This window comes from Xiphophorus maculatus, chromosome 21, assembly GCF_002775205.1.
Source record: "Xiphophorus maculatus strain JP 163 A chromosome 21, X_maculatus-5.0-male, whole genome shotgun sequence".
NCBI lineage: Eukaryota > Metazoa > Chordata > Actinopteri > Cyprinodontiformes > Poeciliidae > Xiphophorus > Xiphophorus maculatus.
In genome coordinates, this window is record NC_036463.1 from 17,584,966 (window position 1) to 17,600,756 (window position 15,791).

Genomic DNA, 15,791 nt, shown 5'->3' on the forward strand with positions numbered 1-15,791 from the left:
AAACTGTTTGGCCTACAGAGGGACAGGCAAAGCTCAGGGCCTGGTGGAGGGGAGGGGATCTTAGAATATGTAGATTTAATAGAGGGCACACATCCAGCATTTACAGCTGTGTGTCGTCTTCCATACATTGGCTTCCAGATGTGGGACGGTTCTCAAACTGATTCATATACGTCTACTTAAGGGTCACATTTATATTTGGGTTTTTTTATAAAGAGGACAATGCATATTAGCGTTAATACATATGGAAATATGCCAGATTTAACCAGAGAGGCTAATTTACACCTGTAGTCCCCTAGCAGGTTGATGGAAGAGATGAAAAAATTACAATTAGCTTGTATTACAACATGAATAACCCAAGATTCATGACAGATTTCAACGTACAGCTAAAAGTAGTGTAATTTACAGTATCATTAATAATAAAAGTAAAAACAGTCACAACCATAAGGGGGAAAAAAAGGAATATAAAACCAGATCATTTCAAAATTATTCAGAACATTACTGCAACTTTTGTTATCTAGAACTGTTGATTTAACAGTTTTTAGTTCCAAATGCAAGAGTTTGCACAGTTGGACCAGAGATGAGCCGATCGATTTTATCGATTTGATTTCGTCTCCTCTTCGACATCAGGGTCCTCCTGGCCGCGCCGGTCTCCCCGGCGCCGACGGCTTACCGGGACCTCCAGGTACCATGCTGATGCTCCCAGTAAGTCCACCACAAAAGAAGTCCATCATTTTGATTCCCGACGCTCGTATAGCGTACCGAGCCGTTTGCGTCTGTGTGTGCCGGACAGTTTCGCTTCGGTGGGGACGGCGAGAAGGGTCCGGTGGTGTCGGCCCAAGAAGCCCAAGCACAGGCCATCCTCTCCCAGGCCAGGGTGAGTGAAAACCTGCAGACTGTCGGCTGCATCCACTTCTCTTTACACAGTGCTCGCTTGGTTGGGGGCTTGGGGAGAAGAGGTGTTTAGATGGGGGTTTTGTTGGGGAAACAGAAGGGGGTTGCCCTGTGTTTTGTTGACTTTGTGAGGCTAAAAGAAGACTTGCTGAGAAAGGGCTGAAGAGCAGCAAAATCAATAGCCACTTTGAACAGATGCTCATGCAGGAGAGACCGCTAAAAATACAACTCGCTATATTTGGGTGGGGTAAACTAACAGCTGGACAAAATGGGGGGAAAACCGCGACCGAGTTGAATTAGACGTAAAGTCAGTGAATTATCCAATTAGTTGACACAAGATTTTTGAAATATTTAAATTGCAAAACTAATTTCAATTCTTCTTTTTTAACCTGTGTAGTAAGCTAAACAGACAATATATTTATGAAATTAATTCAATTGTAACTCAGTTTTTGTTAAAACTGCGTCTGTGAGTCATCGTACAGCTAGAACATAAAAAGGTCTCCTGCACATTTGCCTCGTTAAGAAACATTAAACGCTAAAGATTTTTGGATAGATTGTCTCCTTCTTTCATTGTCTAGAAAAGCAAGTCTCAAAGCAAAAAAAAATGGTTGTCTGTTTCTAGCATTTGTGCATTTTAGTTGCTCAGTAAAAATAAGCCTCAAAAATATTTCTTAAAAAGCGTCCATCTGCATCGAGCACCTGTGCCGGGGGTCAAATTTGTAACATTCTTGAGCGGTGGTCAGGGCTGCAAAATGGCCCCCAGGCCACGCTAGACATTTCTTGATGAGCAAAATTCCCGAATAAAATATCTCAGTAGTGCAAAACCGCCAAAAATAGTTCAAAAATATTTAAGTCTAGATATTAAAGGAAACATGCTCGGTGGTACTTCTAAAAGCCTGCCTGCTCACCTGCAGGAAAAGTGAAAACATGCTAACAACAAATCTCTAAATGTAAATCAATATATTAAAAAACAATCATCAACTAATCCTGTTTTCTGTTACATCTGAGTACTGAAGTGCTGCTTTCATTTTGATATTTTCTCTTTCCTTCATATACAATATACATATTTTTTTGTCTAACACAGTTTCAAAATGAAAATGTTGGTGCTTGTCTCTGTTTGTGGCCTGCAGCTGGCGATGAGGGGACCTCCTGGGCCAATGGGTTTGACTGGAAGATCTGGACCGGTGGTGAGGCTCTCATTTTTTTTAAATTTCGCTGTTCACAAATTGTCACATGACCCGTGCCACTCGTCCAGTCGGCTTGGATGAAGGAGAGGCTGTCAGCAAATTATTTTGAACCTTCCAGGCAAAAAAAAAAAACAACAAACAAAACAAACACGTTTTAAGGTGTTTAAAATGATTATGTTTAGTGTAGCGTAAAGGTTGTGTCTGATGTGTGTATTATTAGTTTCTCCTGCCTTAAGCAGCTCAGTGGACACACTCCCTGTCTGTTAAGTGGAGCTGCCCCCTACCACACCCAGACCCTTCATTTTTCTTAGGACCTGTTGACACACGATCCGGGGCTTATTACCGTGGAAACGAGGCAGAGAATTACACCCCGTTCGATCTGCTCGCGTCTTCTGAGTAGCAGCAGGAAAACTCTGATAAGATCAGATGGGAATAAGTTGATCCAAAGGAATAAGATGAGATGAGAGGAGATCCGCGATTGGTGGATTCTAGCTGACTTGAAATAATAACTTAATAGTAAACAAAGCGAGTTATTATATTCAAGCTGCTTCTCCATAGTCAGCTCTCAAACCCACGCTGATATGAAGGCTGATGTCAGAGCTAGAAGCTGATCTTTCTTGTTTTGTTTTGTTTCATTGTAAATGAATGTGCAGCTTCATAATGTAAATAAATAACATGGTTGTTCTATATTATGTATTTTTCGTTTTCTAAGATCATTTTTCAAATTCTGATTTACGCGAAACAAGTATTTTGAATTGAACATCAGTATTTGTAAAAAAAAAAAAAAAAAAAAAAAAAATGAAAAACTTAACAAAATTTGTCACAACAGAGTAAGCGAACCTGGAAATTTCACAATTCATGCCTTGAGTGGAATTCATCCTCTTTATACAAAGCTAAATAATGCCATCTGCTGTCTGGTCTGGATTATGTCATTTATTTTGCTCCGAGCTACAGAAGCTAAAGATTCATGAAGTGTGTGTTGGTGTGTGTGTTTTTTTTTTTGTCTTTAGGGTCCACCTGGCTCAGGTGGGCTGAAGGGTGAAAGCGGAGACCACGGTCCTCAGGTGAGTGAGGAATAAAAATTCAACCGGTGAACTGAAGTGTCTTTCAGTTCCCACTAAAGGCTGCTTTCGAACTCCTGCGCGTTGCCGGGCTCTAAATGGGTCTCCTGTGCCTACGCAGGGCCCACGTGGCATTCAAGGACCCCCTGGACAACCTGGCAAAGTTGGTAAAAGGGTGAGTGAACTCAGTCAGCTTCAACGCCCACGTGGAAAACTGTGCATTTGTGTGTGCGCGTGCAGCCGTGTTTTTATTTTTCGCTGGGCTCGAGCGCTGCGAGGATTGTTTTCACTCCAATAAACAATTCTTTGATAAGTGCTTACAGGGATCCACGGCCTCGCAGCTAATCTGTCTGAAAACTGCAAAAGTGGGAAAACTAGCTGTGGATGTGGGGCCTGCAGTCAGTCGCCACGGTGCAGCAGCAGCTCGACTCGGGCCAAACGTCCTGATGTATGAGGACAATAATGGATAGAAACCGTCCAAAACTGTAGGAAATGAACCAAATTCAGTCGTCTGCTCTGAAGTGTTTGAATTAATTAATTCTGAATTTTTAATGTGAATCTAGAAAGCGTCTCTGCGTCCGGAATTTAATACCTTCACATTCACACACAGCCTGCCTGAGGTGTAAGCGAGCTTTGCGGCAACGTGGTAATTTGATTTTACATAGGACAGGCTTACAGATGCACCAGCTCCATGTGTACTGACGTACTAAGAAAAGTTTTCACAATTAGAAAGTGGTTTTAACAGTTACATTTTAATACGTCAAATTACTTGTTTTGGCATTCTTTGTGCAAACTGATTAAATATAGATCTATGGCTACATCCACACAACAGGTCTTGATGTTCAATTCAGATTTTCTTCTTTATTTTTTTTTTGCGTGTTCGTTCATACCACTAATTAAATGTGACTGAAATAAAACTTCTGTGTGAACGGTTTATTACTCCAGAGCGACCCGCAATGTACAGAAAAGGAACGTTGTGATCGGATTGTTTACAGAAGTATTAATGGAACCCATTGTGTATGGATACATTTTAACGTTATTCAGAGCCAATAATACCTTCATAAGATCTTAGCGACACGAGGGAAGCTAATTAAAACAGAGCACAACTAAAAGCAGCGGCCTTTTTGTCGAGCATCGACTGCAACTTCTGTAGGGAAGCCTGTCTGGATGCGCAGTCACAACTAAGAGTGGTGTGATTGTGATGTGATGTGCTTTCAGTGACACGGACGTCTTTCATCATTTTTTCAGAAATCTAATTTCCAGCCATTGTTTACCTCCAGATTTACCACATCTGGCTTCTTCTGGTAAAGAAATGCGACGCACGTTTCACGTCAGCGATGTAAAAGTCGAACAAAATGTAACATGATGGTTCAAACTGCAGACGCTTTAAAACAATTAAATATTGATTTGAATTAGCACTGCATGTGGATGTGGCAGACATTGGATTTTGTTTTGAAGTGACAAGATTGGAATCGGGCCGTTCAGGCCGCCGAGAGAAAGTCGGATCTAGGTCATGTTTTGGATCTATTTCCTCTGTTGTAAATGGGTGGTGAGATATTTTATCGATTATTTCCAGTTACCCTCCCATCACCTTTTCATATAGACCTTATTACTTCTACAAAATGAATTTCTGTACCGTTCCTGCACTCTTAATAATGAATAAAAGTTATACGGTTTACAACTTTAAAACAGGCGCTTAACTTGTTTATTTGTAGAAATGCACCAGTCGAAATTTTGTGGCTGATTTCCGAGTTATGATTTTTTTTGTAACAACTTGACCTGCTGATACCAATTATTGCCGTTTGCGAGTTGTCATAATATACTGAGACATGCATATATATGTTTTGGGTTTTTTTTCTAGTTCCCGTTCTTTTTGTATGGGAGAAATCTCTGCAAATCAGAGTTTTATGGCAGCTTGTGTGGATTTCCTTTAGCCTCTGAGCTTTTCAAAGGTCTGCCAGCATTTCTGAATCCAGCAACTTCCATGACAGCCCGAGGTTAAAAGCTCTTTAAAGTAAAGCAGAGCAGCTTTGCTGTACTCTGTTCAGCCTTCCTGTTAATTGCGGAAATGTACTCACAACCTGAACAAAATACAGACATTTCAAGAAAATACAATTTCATTTTAAATTGATTCTTACAAAATAGCTTTGAGTCTTCTTCACTCAATTCCACACTGTAAAGTTGTATTATCAGGTTGCTCAAGTGCGTTGCGTTGACAAATCGGAAAAATGTGTGATTTCTGTGTTTCTGACTAATTCTAATTCACTCAGGAACATTTTTTTTGTCTTGGAGTATCTGTAGTTCAGGATTTCTATTCCAGTAAAATATTTAACCATTGGGAATGATCCACTTTTGTTGTATTCTACTGTATACTGTAATTGCTCCTGACAAATTCAGTCATTTAATACACAGTAGTGAAATTTTACAGTTCAACCTGTGCAAGAAAAGTTGCTAAAAACCAAGTCCTTGCTCTTTGCTTCATACAGAGAATCTGAACCCTTCTCTACTGAGAAACGACTCGCTCCTGGAGTCGTGGACTGAAGTTTTACCTTTTTTACCTTCCTGGAAATTTCCTGCACCTGTAAATGACACCGGATGCTAACGCTAATTCAGTATTTGGGTGCCTGGCCAACACGAACTTAACACCGTCATTCACTTCCTGCAAATGTTGCCACTGCTAAATTTACAGGCAGACTACAATTCTGAAGCAGCGCAGAAAATCAGTGTCAATGTTCGCTTATTGGCCAGTGGAAATTCCACAGTTGAAATCACGCTCAATGGGAGAAATCCCAAACGGAGCACTGAAGGGAGATGAGAATCAAACAGAATTGCATTGGAATGCAATTTTACAGCCAGTCAAACCTGCTGGTAAGACAGAGCTAAACATAACAGACACCATCTCTTCGATTTGACTTCTATAGAGATCTTAACTAATCCAAAACACGGTGGTATTTATGAAACATTCATTGGCGTACGCATGAATAGTGTGTAAATATTTGAGTGTGAAATGTGTTTCTCTCCCACATTAAGGGTCGGGCCGGTGCTGACGGCGCTCGTGGAATGCCCGGAGAGCCAGGCTCTAAGGTAAAAACCACTGAACTGAACGGGGGAGAGATAAGGGACATATGGCTGCGTGTCATTCATGAGGATGTGGTTTCATTGTGTGTCACTATTTTTACTCACAGGGCGACCGAGGCTTTGATGGACTTCCCGGGCTGCCTGGAGAAAAGGGCCACAGGGTGAGCGCAGGGAGGCTGACGTTGCTTTTTTTTTAAGTTTCTTTAAACTTAATTTTGCCATTTTTTTGATGATGTCGCCGTTTTAGATTAGAGTGAAAAGCTGAGAATCTGACGTGCTGAGAATAAAAAAACAGATTATTTTGGTATGGAACACGTCTTTTAGTTAATTCTGAGCTTCATTACATAAATCCTGTTTTCATGTGCGATAAGTCACAAAACTGGCATCAGAGGAAAATCTCCTTACTGGTGATTTTTGTCGTTTTAGATTGCTTTAATTTACCAACGAGCTGCAGGGGGCTTTTTAACGTTTTGGATTTCCAGTGTCTTTTCATGATCGTGTTGAGTAAGCTGCTTAAATTTGAATGTGATGAGTGAACAGCTGCTGTGCCGGGAGGTATTGAATGAGAAGCTGATCTCTATTCCACTCATTGACCCGCATTAATCAGAACGCGTGAAAAGATTAAATCAAAGTGGGACGTAGAAGTCAAGTCAATAGTTTTAGAGGGCATCAGCCTATCTGCGTATCCCACATCGGTTGTGATTTAATTGATTTCTTACTACAGTTTGATGAATCAGTTTCAAGACCTGCAGATACAAATAGATATAGTATAATAGTTTATTAAAAAGTACTAAGAGAAATGTGTTTTCGAATGTAGACACAAATGAAGCTAGGCGTTAGCGAGCATTAAATGGACAAAAGTGCATGAATGGAAAACCTTCAGCAAAATAATGGATGGTTGAACAAATATGTAACTCTATGATCAACAATTCAATCGGTTTTCATTTGATAAACACTTTTCATACAGTCACGTTTAACAGGAAGTCTTTTATGGAAGTGAAAAATGTCAGACTCAAAATCACAATGGAAATGTACAAGTATTACTGCCACGCTAAGAAGTTAGAAAAATAAAATTGCGAGAAAAATATCAGGACATTTTGAGAAAAAAAAGTCCTATCATTACGAGAACAACGTTGTATGAGAATAAAGTCGAAATAATACGAGAATAAAGTCACGACATCATGATTTTCGTTTCATATTACAACTTTGTTCTCATATTATTTTGACTAATTTTATTATTATTATTATTATTATTATTATTATTATTTTAAATTGTGACAAATTAACAAATTTTTTGCAAGTTAGAGCTTCATCTTTTTTTCTTTTTTTTTTGTCAATTCAGTTTGTTAATAGGCAGTTTTATCGATGCATTGCGCCACAACCGGCCGTTTTGAGGGCACTCATGATCTTGATGCTGCCCAAAATGACAATGAGGCAAGCGCGAATGCTGCAGGGGCTCCCTTCTGCATAAGAGCAACTTTTGAGTTTCAGCAAACGTAGAAAGCCCAGCCAACGTTATGGTAATCGGCTTATGAAAAATGAACCTGTCTGCCGTGGTTCGCAGGGCGAGCCGGGGTCGATGGGACCAGCAGGAGCCCCAGGAGAGGACGGACAGAGAGTGAGTACTCCGTCTGTGTTGGAACCCTTTAAAGTTTCCCCCCCCCACCTCTAAGGGAGGTGACAGCTTTGTTTAAATAAGCTGTGCTGCACCCTCAGGCAACACACACACACACACACACACAGGGAGGACACTATAAACCGAGGAGGAGGAGAGTTTGTGTTTAACCTTTCCACCCCTCCAACTAAATACCCTAAACTGCCACACCGCATCCACCACAAAGCTGTCACAGGCTCAGATTAGATCTCCGCCTGATTTAAAGGGAGTGTCACTCCGCATTATGTAACAATGTAATAAAATCAGGCTTCAGAATGGAATAACACTTCACTAAAACCGCATTACGTACCAATTGACTTGAATTGTTTTGTACTATATGCTAGTACCGAAGAAAATGGTTACGAGTCTGAAAAGGCGACGAAACGACCGAAAGTTTGGAATTTGTTGACCAAAGTTTCAATTAAATAAATAAAATCTACACGATCGTTCTTAGTGGCACAATGATTCGGACGGACGCAAACAGCTTGCGATGGTTTATTATACGATGCGCCACATTATAACGTCATTTCTAAAAAAAAGAAAAAAAAAGAGCTACTTCCTGTAATTGTAATTTAATTAAAGCATCAATGTACTACAAGATGCATTAAAGGGTCTGATTACGTTTTTTGCTCCGATTATTGCATAATGCGGTTTTACGATGTTTTGCTGCATTCAGAAGGTTGATTTTATGACATTGTTGTACTCGCTTTGCAATACTTTCTTCCACGTTATGTAATAACGTTGTTTCATTTTGCGTCAATTATCGCATAATGCGCTTTTAACAGCGTCTCGCAACATTTGGAAGGTCTGATTTTATTACATATCTGCACGTTCTCTGTAATACCTTCCACCGCTTTACGGATTTTTACAAAACGGGGACGTAGCGCTTTGTTAAAAATGCCAACGTAATAAAGTGGCACATCGTGTAATAAACAAACGCAAGCCGTTTGTGTTCATCCTAATCATTAAATGTGTGTCATGTTGCACATCCCATATGCAGTTAAACTGAAACGTTTGCCGATAAACGCCAAACGTTTGGACATTTAGTCAGCTTTTTGAGCCTCAGACATACCCAGAACCTTCAGTATTAACCTGCATGTCATTTAAGGTGAAGCGATTCCAAATGCGTTATATTACAGAATTAATGAAGTTTTTTTTTTTTTTTTTTACATCACAGATTGCTAACGGGTTAGAGATTGTGGTTGTACTTTCATTTTAGCGTTACTCATCCAACCTGCAGCATTTTTTTAAATATTCATCTCTTTTTTTTCTTCCCAAAGGGTGAAGACGGAGAGATTGGGCCCAGAGGGTTAGCTGGAGAGAGCGTAAGAGTCGCATCGTTCTGCAAAACTTTGGCATGCACTAGCTCTAATAATTTTATTCCAACTCGTTGGGTTATTTTTCTTTTCCTTCTGTTGTTCTGTAGGGGCCCAGAGGTTTGCTGGGACCTCGCGGTCCTCCGGGACCCCCCGGAGTGCCGGTGCGTACCGTGACTGTTATCGTCTTCCCTCCTCCGATAACCCACTTCCTGTAATTGATATGGCAAGTCGTTTTCTTATCTCCTCTCCTCAGGGCGTTGCCGGAGTGGACGGGCCACCGGGTCCCAAAGGCAACATGGTACACCCACACGCACACACACACGCCCCCACAGCCTCCTCTCAGTAAACACATTCAAATGTTCCCTTATCACTTCTGCGAATGTCGAAGGGTGCTGGACTTTTGGTTCAGATTGGGCCGTATGTGACCGGGTTTTAAAAATGCCTGCAGGATGCACAGCTGTGGGGTGAAAGGTCAGCCCAGCACCTCGAAGCAGCTCCGAGGCAGAGCAGATAAAGTCGAACAGCCGATCAGAACTTGGCTCGTAGTTTTCCTCTTTATATTAAACGGACCATAAAAGCATTAGAGGGTGAAATCGAACAAAAAGATGCACATATGACCTGACTGTGATCAGCACCACGGCGTACGGGAGACAGAGTCTGATATTATTTTCACTGTAAAGCGACTTTATGAAGCCCTATGACGGGTGAAAACTGCTACATAAATCGGATGTCTTTTCATTCTTTTAAAAAATTGGTAAGAAAGAGAAATAAATTAATAAATTTGTGGCAGTTACTGCATTTAACAAATGAAACATAAGAACTCCCCCACTTTATTTGGTTTTATATTTTAACATGTTAATTTTTTTTTTGTTTGTTTTCAACAGTACTACCTTAACTTTCCATTTTATTTTCAATGTTATTACGTTTCCTTGTTTATTTTATTATTTTTTTGTCTATTTTTTGTATTCTGTCTTTACTTAATATGATTTTTAAAAACTTATTGTCACATTTTATTTTTTATTTCTGTCTTCCTATGTTCAAAATTTATTTTATATAATTTTTATGTTTCTCTTCGTCTCTTTTTTCCATTTTCATTCTTCCTTTCTTTACAAAGCCAAACTGGACTCCTCCTGGTGCTAGTGCAAACACATATTAGGTCATTATTCAAACCTGATCAGTTTCCTTTAAACTAAGTCAATCTGTTTCTTTAAGGGACCTCAAGGGGAACCGGGCCCACCGGGTCAGCAGGGAATCCCTGGAACACAGGTGACCGAATCAAACGCACCCCAGAAAACATGCTGCGCAGCTGCACACACAAGACGGCGGCCACAAACACATCAGCATTTAAATCAATGCAATTCATTCTAAACCTAACAACCTAATTTACATTTTATGGCGCTTTAGCGTTTGCAGTTTTATAAATATGTTGTTTTTTTTAAAGTTTACCATGTTTACATTACAATCATTCATTTGGCACAAATCTCTTTATCCCCACACACACACATATGGGAGCTAAGTGTTTAAACTGACACAAAATCTTACCAAACATGTTGGGTCCACTTTCTAGTGCAAATAAATGAGTGCACTTGAAATTAGACTAAACTAATGTGAAAGTAGTTTTTCAGCAAGATAAAGGAGCTTGTTTTAAGTTAGTAATTCCATGATATTAATAAAAAAATGATTAGGGATACTGGCAGATTATTTCAATTTTTCCCATGATATAAGTGAAATAATCTAGAACGAGTAGCTTTTTTTATTCTTCTTATTTCTGAAAAGTTACTTGTTAGTTTTGCCTTATTTCAAGTGTACTAAGATATTTACACTAGAAACCAGACCAAAGGTTCTTGGTAAGATTTCTCCGTGTCTGGTGTGCTGGCTCTGACATTTATTTATGTTTTTTTTTATTCCTGCTCAGCTGCTCCACCTGTTGGTGCCCCCATGTATAAACACCAGCATGATCAGCCGCACACATCCACAAATATTTTAATGTGTTCTCTTCCACAAACTGAATGCAAACGTGGCCCCACACACACACACACACACACACACACACACACACACACACACACGCACGCACACACACACACACACACACACACACACACACACGCACGGACACACCGCGTGACAGTTCAGTAGCAGCTCCACTATTTACAGCGCCAACAAACTCCTCGGTTTACTCAGCTTGTGTTTGTGGGTTTGAGAGTATTTGTTGATGCCACACAGATATTTATTTATTAAGTGCATCTTGTTTCACAGGGCCTCCCCGGTCCTCAAGGTCCGATTGGACCACCTGGAGAAAAAGTAGGTTTTCTTTTCTTATTCAAATCGATTTAGATGTAAGTTTCCTTGCGTTGTTGCAGTTTACTACACCAGTTTTCTTCTTCTTCTTCTTCTTTTTAAAAAAAATCTTGTTCATCTCTTCCTCGTACAGGGCCCTCAGGGCAGGTCGGGACTTCCTGGACTGCCTGGAGCTGACGGGCCTCCTGTGCGTGCTCACCTAATACGTATATCGTTACTGCACACATACGCATCACTTCTTTAAGATAGCGTCTGCTTGCCTCCACTGTATTAATTTACTGAGGTCCATCTCAGTAAATTAGAATGTCAGCAAAAGGTTAATGTAGTTCAAAATTTGAAACTCTTGTCTTGATGAGTATTGCTTACATATCCTGGCTAAGATATCATATAAGACGAATTGGATTTAATTGAAAAAAAATGCTTTTGGTCACCTAACGGACTTAATCATGGGAAGGACTGGTTCACTGTTGGAAAATTGAGTGGAAGAAAAAGGTCTACCGAGATGCAAATGTAGCCGCTGTTTTGAGAGACATCCTTGTTCTCAAACAAGTTAGAATGTTGTGGAAAATAAAAATAAAAAAGCTAATTAGAGGAAACTATTTAAAATTTAGTAAGACCCATTTAAAAAAGAAAAACCAGAACAAATGTGGAAAATTTAGAGGGTTTTTTTTCCTCTGGCAATTAAAACAGACTTAAATGTGGTACTGTGTTGTTTTCCAGTGCTGCTTCTTTTTCAAAACGATGCTGTAGTTCAGAAAATTAAGCAGGATTTTAGCTTTGTCACTTTTTTTATTAGCTTAATACCTTAATATTTCTTTGGGCCAGTGTAGCTGTTGATATTTTTAACCTTATTCAAGAAGAAGCGATGAGTGGCTCCATTTGATACTTCCCATCATATTATGTTCCGACCTACCAGAAAAAAAGACAACCAGGATCCACATTCTTTGTTCTATTGTCAGTTAATTAATTCAGTCTGAAAATCCTGCATCTGTTATAGTCCTGCCTCTAGCAGTTTGCAGTACAAAGTTTATGGAGACTGGATTAAACTAGAACAAAGTCTTAATGCTGTTAAATGAATGGATTAGCACAAATTAGCTGAAAAAGCTGAACTAAAGCAGAACACGTTATAAATCTTCTAAAGTAGTTTAAATCTGCACAGAAGTAAACATTCAAACTTCAAGCTGTTGGATTGCAAATTTGTTTTGTCTGCAGTAATGCTACTGGAAGAATTAGCTGGAAAATTAGCAAAAGAGCCTGATGTCCTGTAAGCCACTAACGTTTTTGTTCTAGCTCAAAGCAAGTGGAAGTAGTTGCCCTTTAACGACCGTCGGATGTTAGACGTGATTTTAAAGCTTCCTCCATTCGTTTCTATAGAGAAAAAGTCAACATCTAATGAAGTGTCAAGTTTTTAAATGACAGAAATCACGGCAGACGCTTGCTACAAAACAAGCGAGTGACGCTGGACGTCACGTGCATTCAGTTTGGACTATAAAGAAAAGCGTCATCCACGCTACCCCATGAAGAAATACGCAGAGAGAATATACGTCTTCTTCTTTGGTTTACGACAAACGGCGAACCTTTTAGGCAGACCTGTGCCTCTGAAACCTCTCAAGGTGTTTTTTTTTTTTCACAGCAGCAGTAAAGCGCCTGTGGGGGTTTGTTACCCAGACCCGTTGTTGCACCGAGTCGTCGGCCGAAGAGGCAAACATCCTCAGCTGCCCTCGGGCCGAAGAGCTCCCTGACTTACAGCTCTCTGCCTCCATGTCCATGTCGCGAATAACAAGTTGCCGGTTGTTCCTCTCAGCTGAAGCTTTTCCTGGTGTAGCAGGAAAAGCTTCATCACACCAGCAAGTTATCCACTAAAAATGAATATGACCCCTCGCACAGTTCAGACGTCCTCTTCATAAAACCGAAGCTTGAAAAGGACAAAAAGGAAAAAAGAAAAAAAAAAAGTCTGATGTTTTATTCATGGATTCTGCAGTATTTGGCCTGGATCTGGCCCACAGAACCACGTTTTGCTTCGCCGGCCATCTGCAGCAGATATCCAGTGCAGCTCAGAGACTTCCTGCTGGTGGCAATACCAGCTCACGTGTGTCTCAGATAGTTCTGAGGAGCTGCTGCATAAGAGTTTGGTCACAAGTCACTGTGTGCAGCGTTTTACTGAGTAACATTATTGAAGCGAGTCTTTTCTGACGAGTTTGACATTTTTTCACAGGGTCATCCCGGCAAGGAGGGTCCACCCGGAGAGAAAGGTTCTCAGGTAATATTTACAAATTAAATGGTGTACATAAATAAATATGGTGGCACAAACCCCCTTCCTCTGTCAAATGGGAGATCGGTTTCCAATCTATTAGCAAATCACAAGCATCAGCGTCACACAGTAGAGTCTCATTCTGTTAAAAGATATTGGACTGACCACCTGTGGATTGAAAGACAATTGCATAAATGTAACGAGATCTTAAAATGAAGTTGATATTTTAAAAAGCAATATTAGAATTTTGGTTTGTGACACATTGAGCTATCACTGAAATATGATGTTGCCGTAGGGTCCACTGGGTCCTCAGGGTCCTCTTGGTTATCCTGGCCCCCGGGGTGTAAAGGTAGGATTGTTTTAGTGAATGTTTTTTTTTTTATTAGAAATCCATCATTTTGTTTTTGTGCTGGGTTTTAATTCTGGTTCCTGTCCAACAGGGGGCCGACGGAGTTCGTGGGCTAAAGGGATCAAAAGGAGAGAAGGTAAACTTGTTAATGAGCCAGTTTGAGTGCAGACTTTCATATACAACACCAAATGCAATACCAAAACATATGGAATTAGATTTCAGAATCTGTGAGATAAGTAAAGAAAAAAAATACAAGTATAAAAAATATTTTTGCTTCTTTCCTTTCTCCATTCCTTCCACCCTTCCTTCCTTACTTCCTTCTTTCCTTTACTCCTTCCTTCTTCTAATACTTTTTCACTGTTCCTTTAGCTTCTTCTGTTTGTTCCTTCCCTCTTTCTGTCCTTCCTTCCTTAGTTCCTTTTTCTATTCCTTGCTTCTTTTCTGTCTTCCTTCTTTTAATACTTTCTCACTGTCCCTTTTCCTTCTTTTGTTTGTTCCTCCCTTCTTTCTGTACCTTTTTTCTTCCTTCCTCCTTTCCTTCCTCAATTTTTTTTCCTTCCTTTGTTCCATCCTTTATTCTGTCTGTAAATGAGTTTTTTCCTTCCTCTCTTGTCTTCTTAGTCACCACTTTTCTTTCATCTCTTTCTTTTTCCTTGTGTCCTTCCCTCTGTTTTACCTCATGTCTTTTCCTTCTGTCTGTCTTTCCCTCATTCATTAATTTCTTCAGTTTCTCCTTCCTTCCTGTCTGTCCATAGTTTTTGTATATTCACTGACTGAAAGCTCTGGAAAAGTCTGGATTTATATTTTTTTTACATATAGGAATTGTTCACATATATATATATATATATATATATATATAAGAATTTAAAATAATCTCTGCTGTATAATTGAGCTCCCTGATAGCACAAATATACCGAGCAGGTTTCTAGCAGTCTCGACACGACGGACAGCGAGGGGTGACAGTGAGAGCAGCAGAGAAGGTGTAAGAAGTTTGAGAGCGGGCTGTGAATGCATTCATGTCACAGATGTTCTGTCTGAAGCTGCGGCCGTCTACCTGTCGACTGTGTTTTGACTCTCCTGGGCTGAAGTGGATGCTCGGCGCAGGCCGAACACGACTCGGCGGTCAGTCGATAGGCATCCTCAGAGGGAGGCCGAGTCTTGCTTTGAAGTGACCCTCAGTCACTCACGGCTGGACGCGAAGCTGTCCTGCTGAAAAGCTTCTGCTGACAGATAAACTCAGCCGTCAGTGCCACTCCGGTCACCAGACGCCACAATCTGAGCCGGAGTTTAAACCAACTTCAATATTCAGGATCAGTACGGTTATGCAGCGGTATATATATATATATATATATATATATATATATATATATATATATATATATATATATATATATATATATATATATATATATATATATATATATATATATATAAATCTATTATCTGACTCGAGGGACTCGTTCCCACTGCAGTGGCAGGCATTTGTCTGATTTTTGTTCTGAATTATTAGTGATGAGGGCAGAAAAAAACAGACCTTGAGGAGAAAAATGTATGAGTAAACGATGCGCATTACTTGAAGTGTGTATCCAGTCAGGATGCAGGGTGGTGGCAAAAACGTGTTCGGCTCTGCATTATGCATCAGGTACTGCTGGAACACAAGAGCTCAAAAGAAGAAAGAAAGAAGGAAAGAGACGAGTTTT

General features: G+C 40.0%; 1 protein-coding gene across 8 annotated transcripts in view; it reads left to right on the forward strand.

The window, feature by feature from the left end:
• Positions 1-15,791, forward strand: part of col11a1 (collagen type XI alpha 1 chain) — a 98,165-nt gene that overhangs the window by 32,850 nt on the left and 49,524 nt on the right. For all 8 annotated transcript variants that reach the window (XM_023326579.1, XM_023326576.1, XM_023326581.1 and 5 more), the window contains 17 exons: positions 628-702; positions 791-874; positions 2,022-2,078; positions 3,089-3,142; positions 3,261-3,314; positions 6,170-6,223; positions 6,325-6,378; positions 7,782-7,835; positions 9,152-9,196; positions 9,298-9,351; positions 9,444-9,488; positions 10,403-10,456; positions 11,450-11,494; positions 11,625-11,678; positions 13,707-13,751; positions 14,038-14,091; positions 14,183-14,227. In XM_023326579.1, the coding sequence (XP_023182347.1) occupies positions 628-702; positions 791-874; positions 2,022-2,078; positions 3,089-3,142; positions 3,261-3,314; positions 6,170-6,223; positions 6,325-6,378; positions 7,782-7,835; positions 9,152-9,196; positions 9,298-9,351; positions 9,444-9,488; positions 10,403-10,456; positions 11,450-11,494; positions 11,625-11,678; positions 13,707-13,751; positions 14,038-14,091; positions 14,183-14,227 (927 nt within the window). The remainder of the gene's footprint in view (positions 1-627; positions 703-790; positions 875-2,021; positions 2,079-3,088; positions 3,143-3,260; positions 3,315-6,169; positions 6,224-6,324; positions 6,379-7,781; positions 7,836-9,151; positions 9,197-9,297; positions 9,352-9,443; positions 9,489-10,402; positions 10,457-11,449; positions 11,495-11,624; positions 11,679-13,706; positions 13,752-14,037; positions 14,092-14,182; positions 14,228-15,791) is intronic.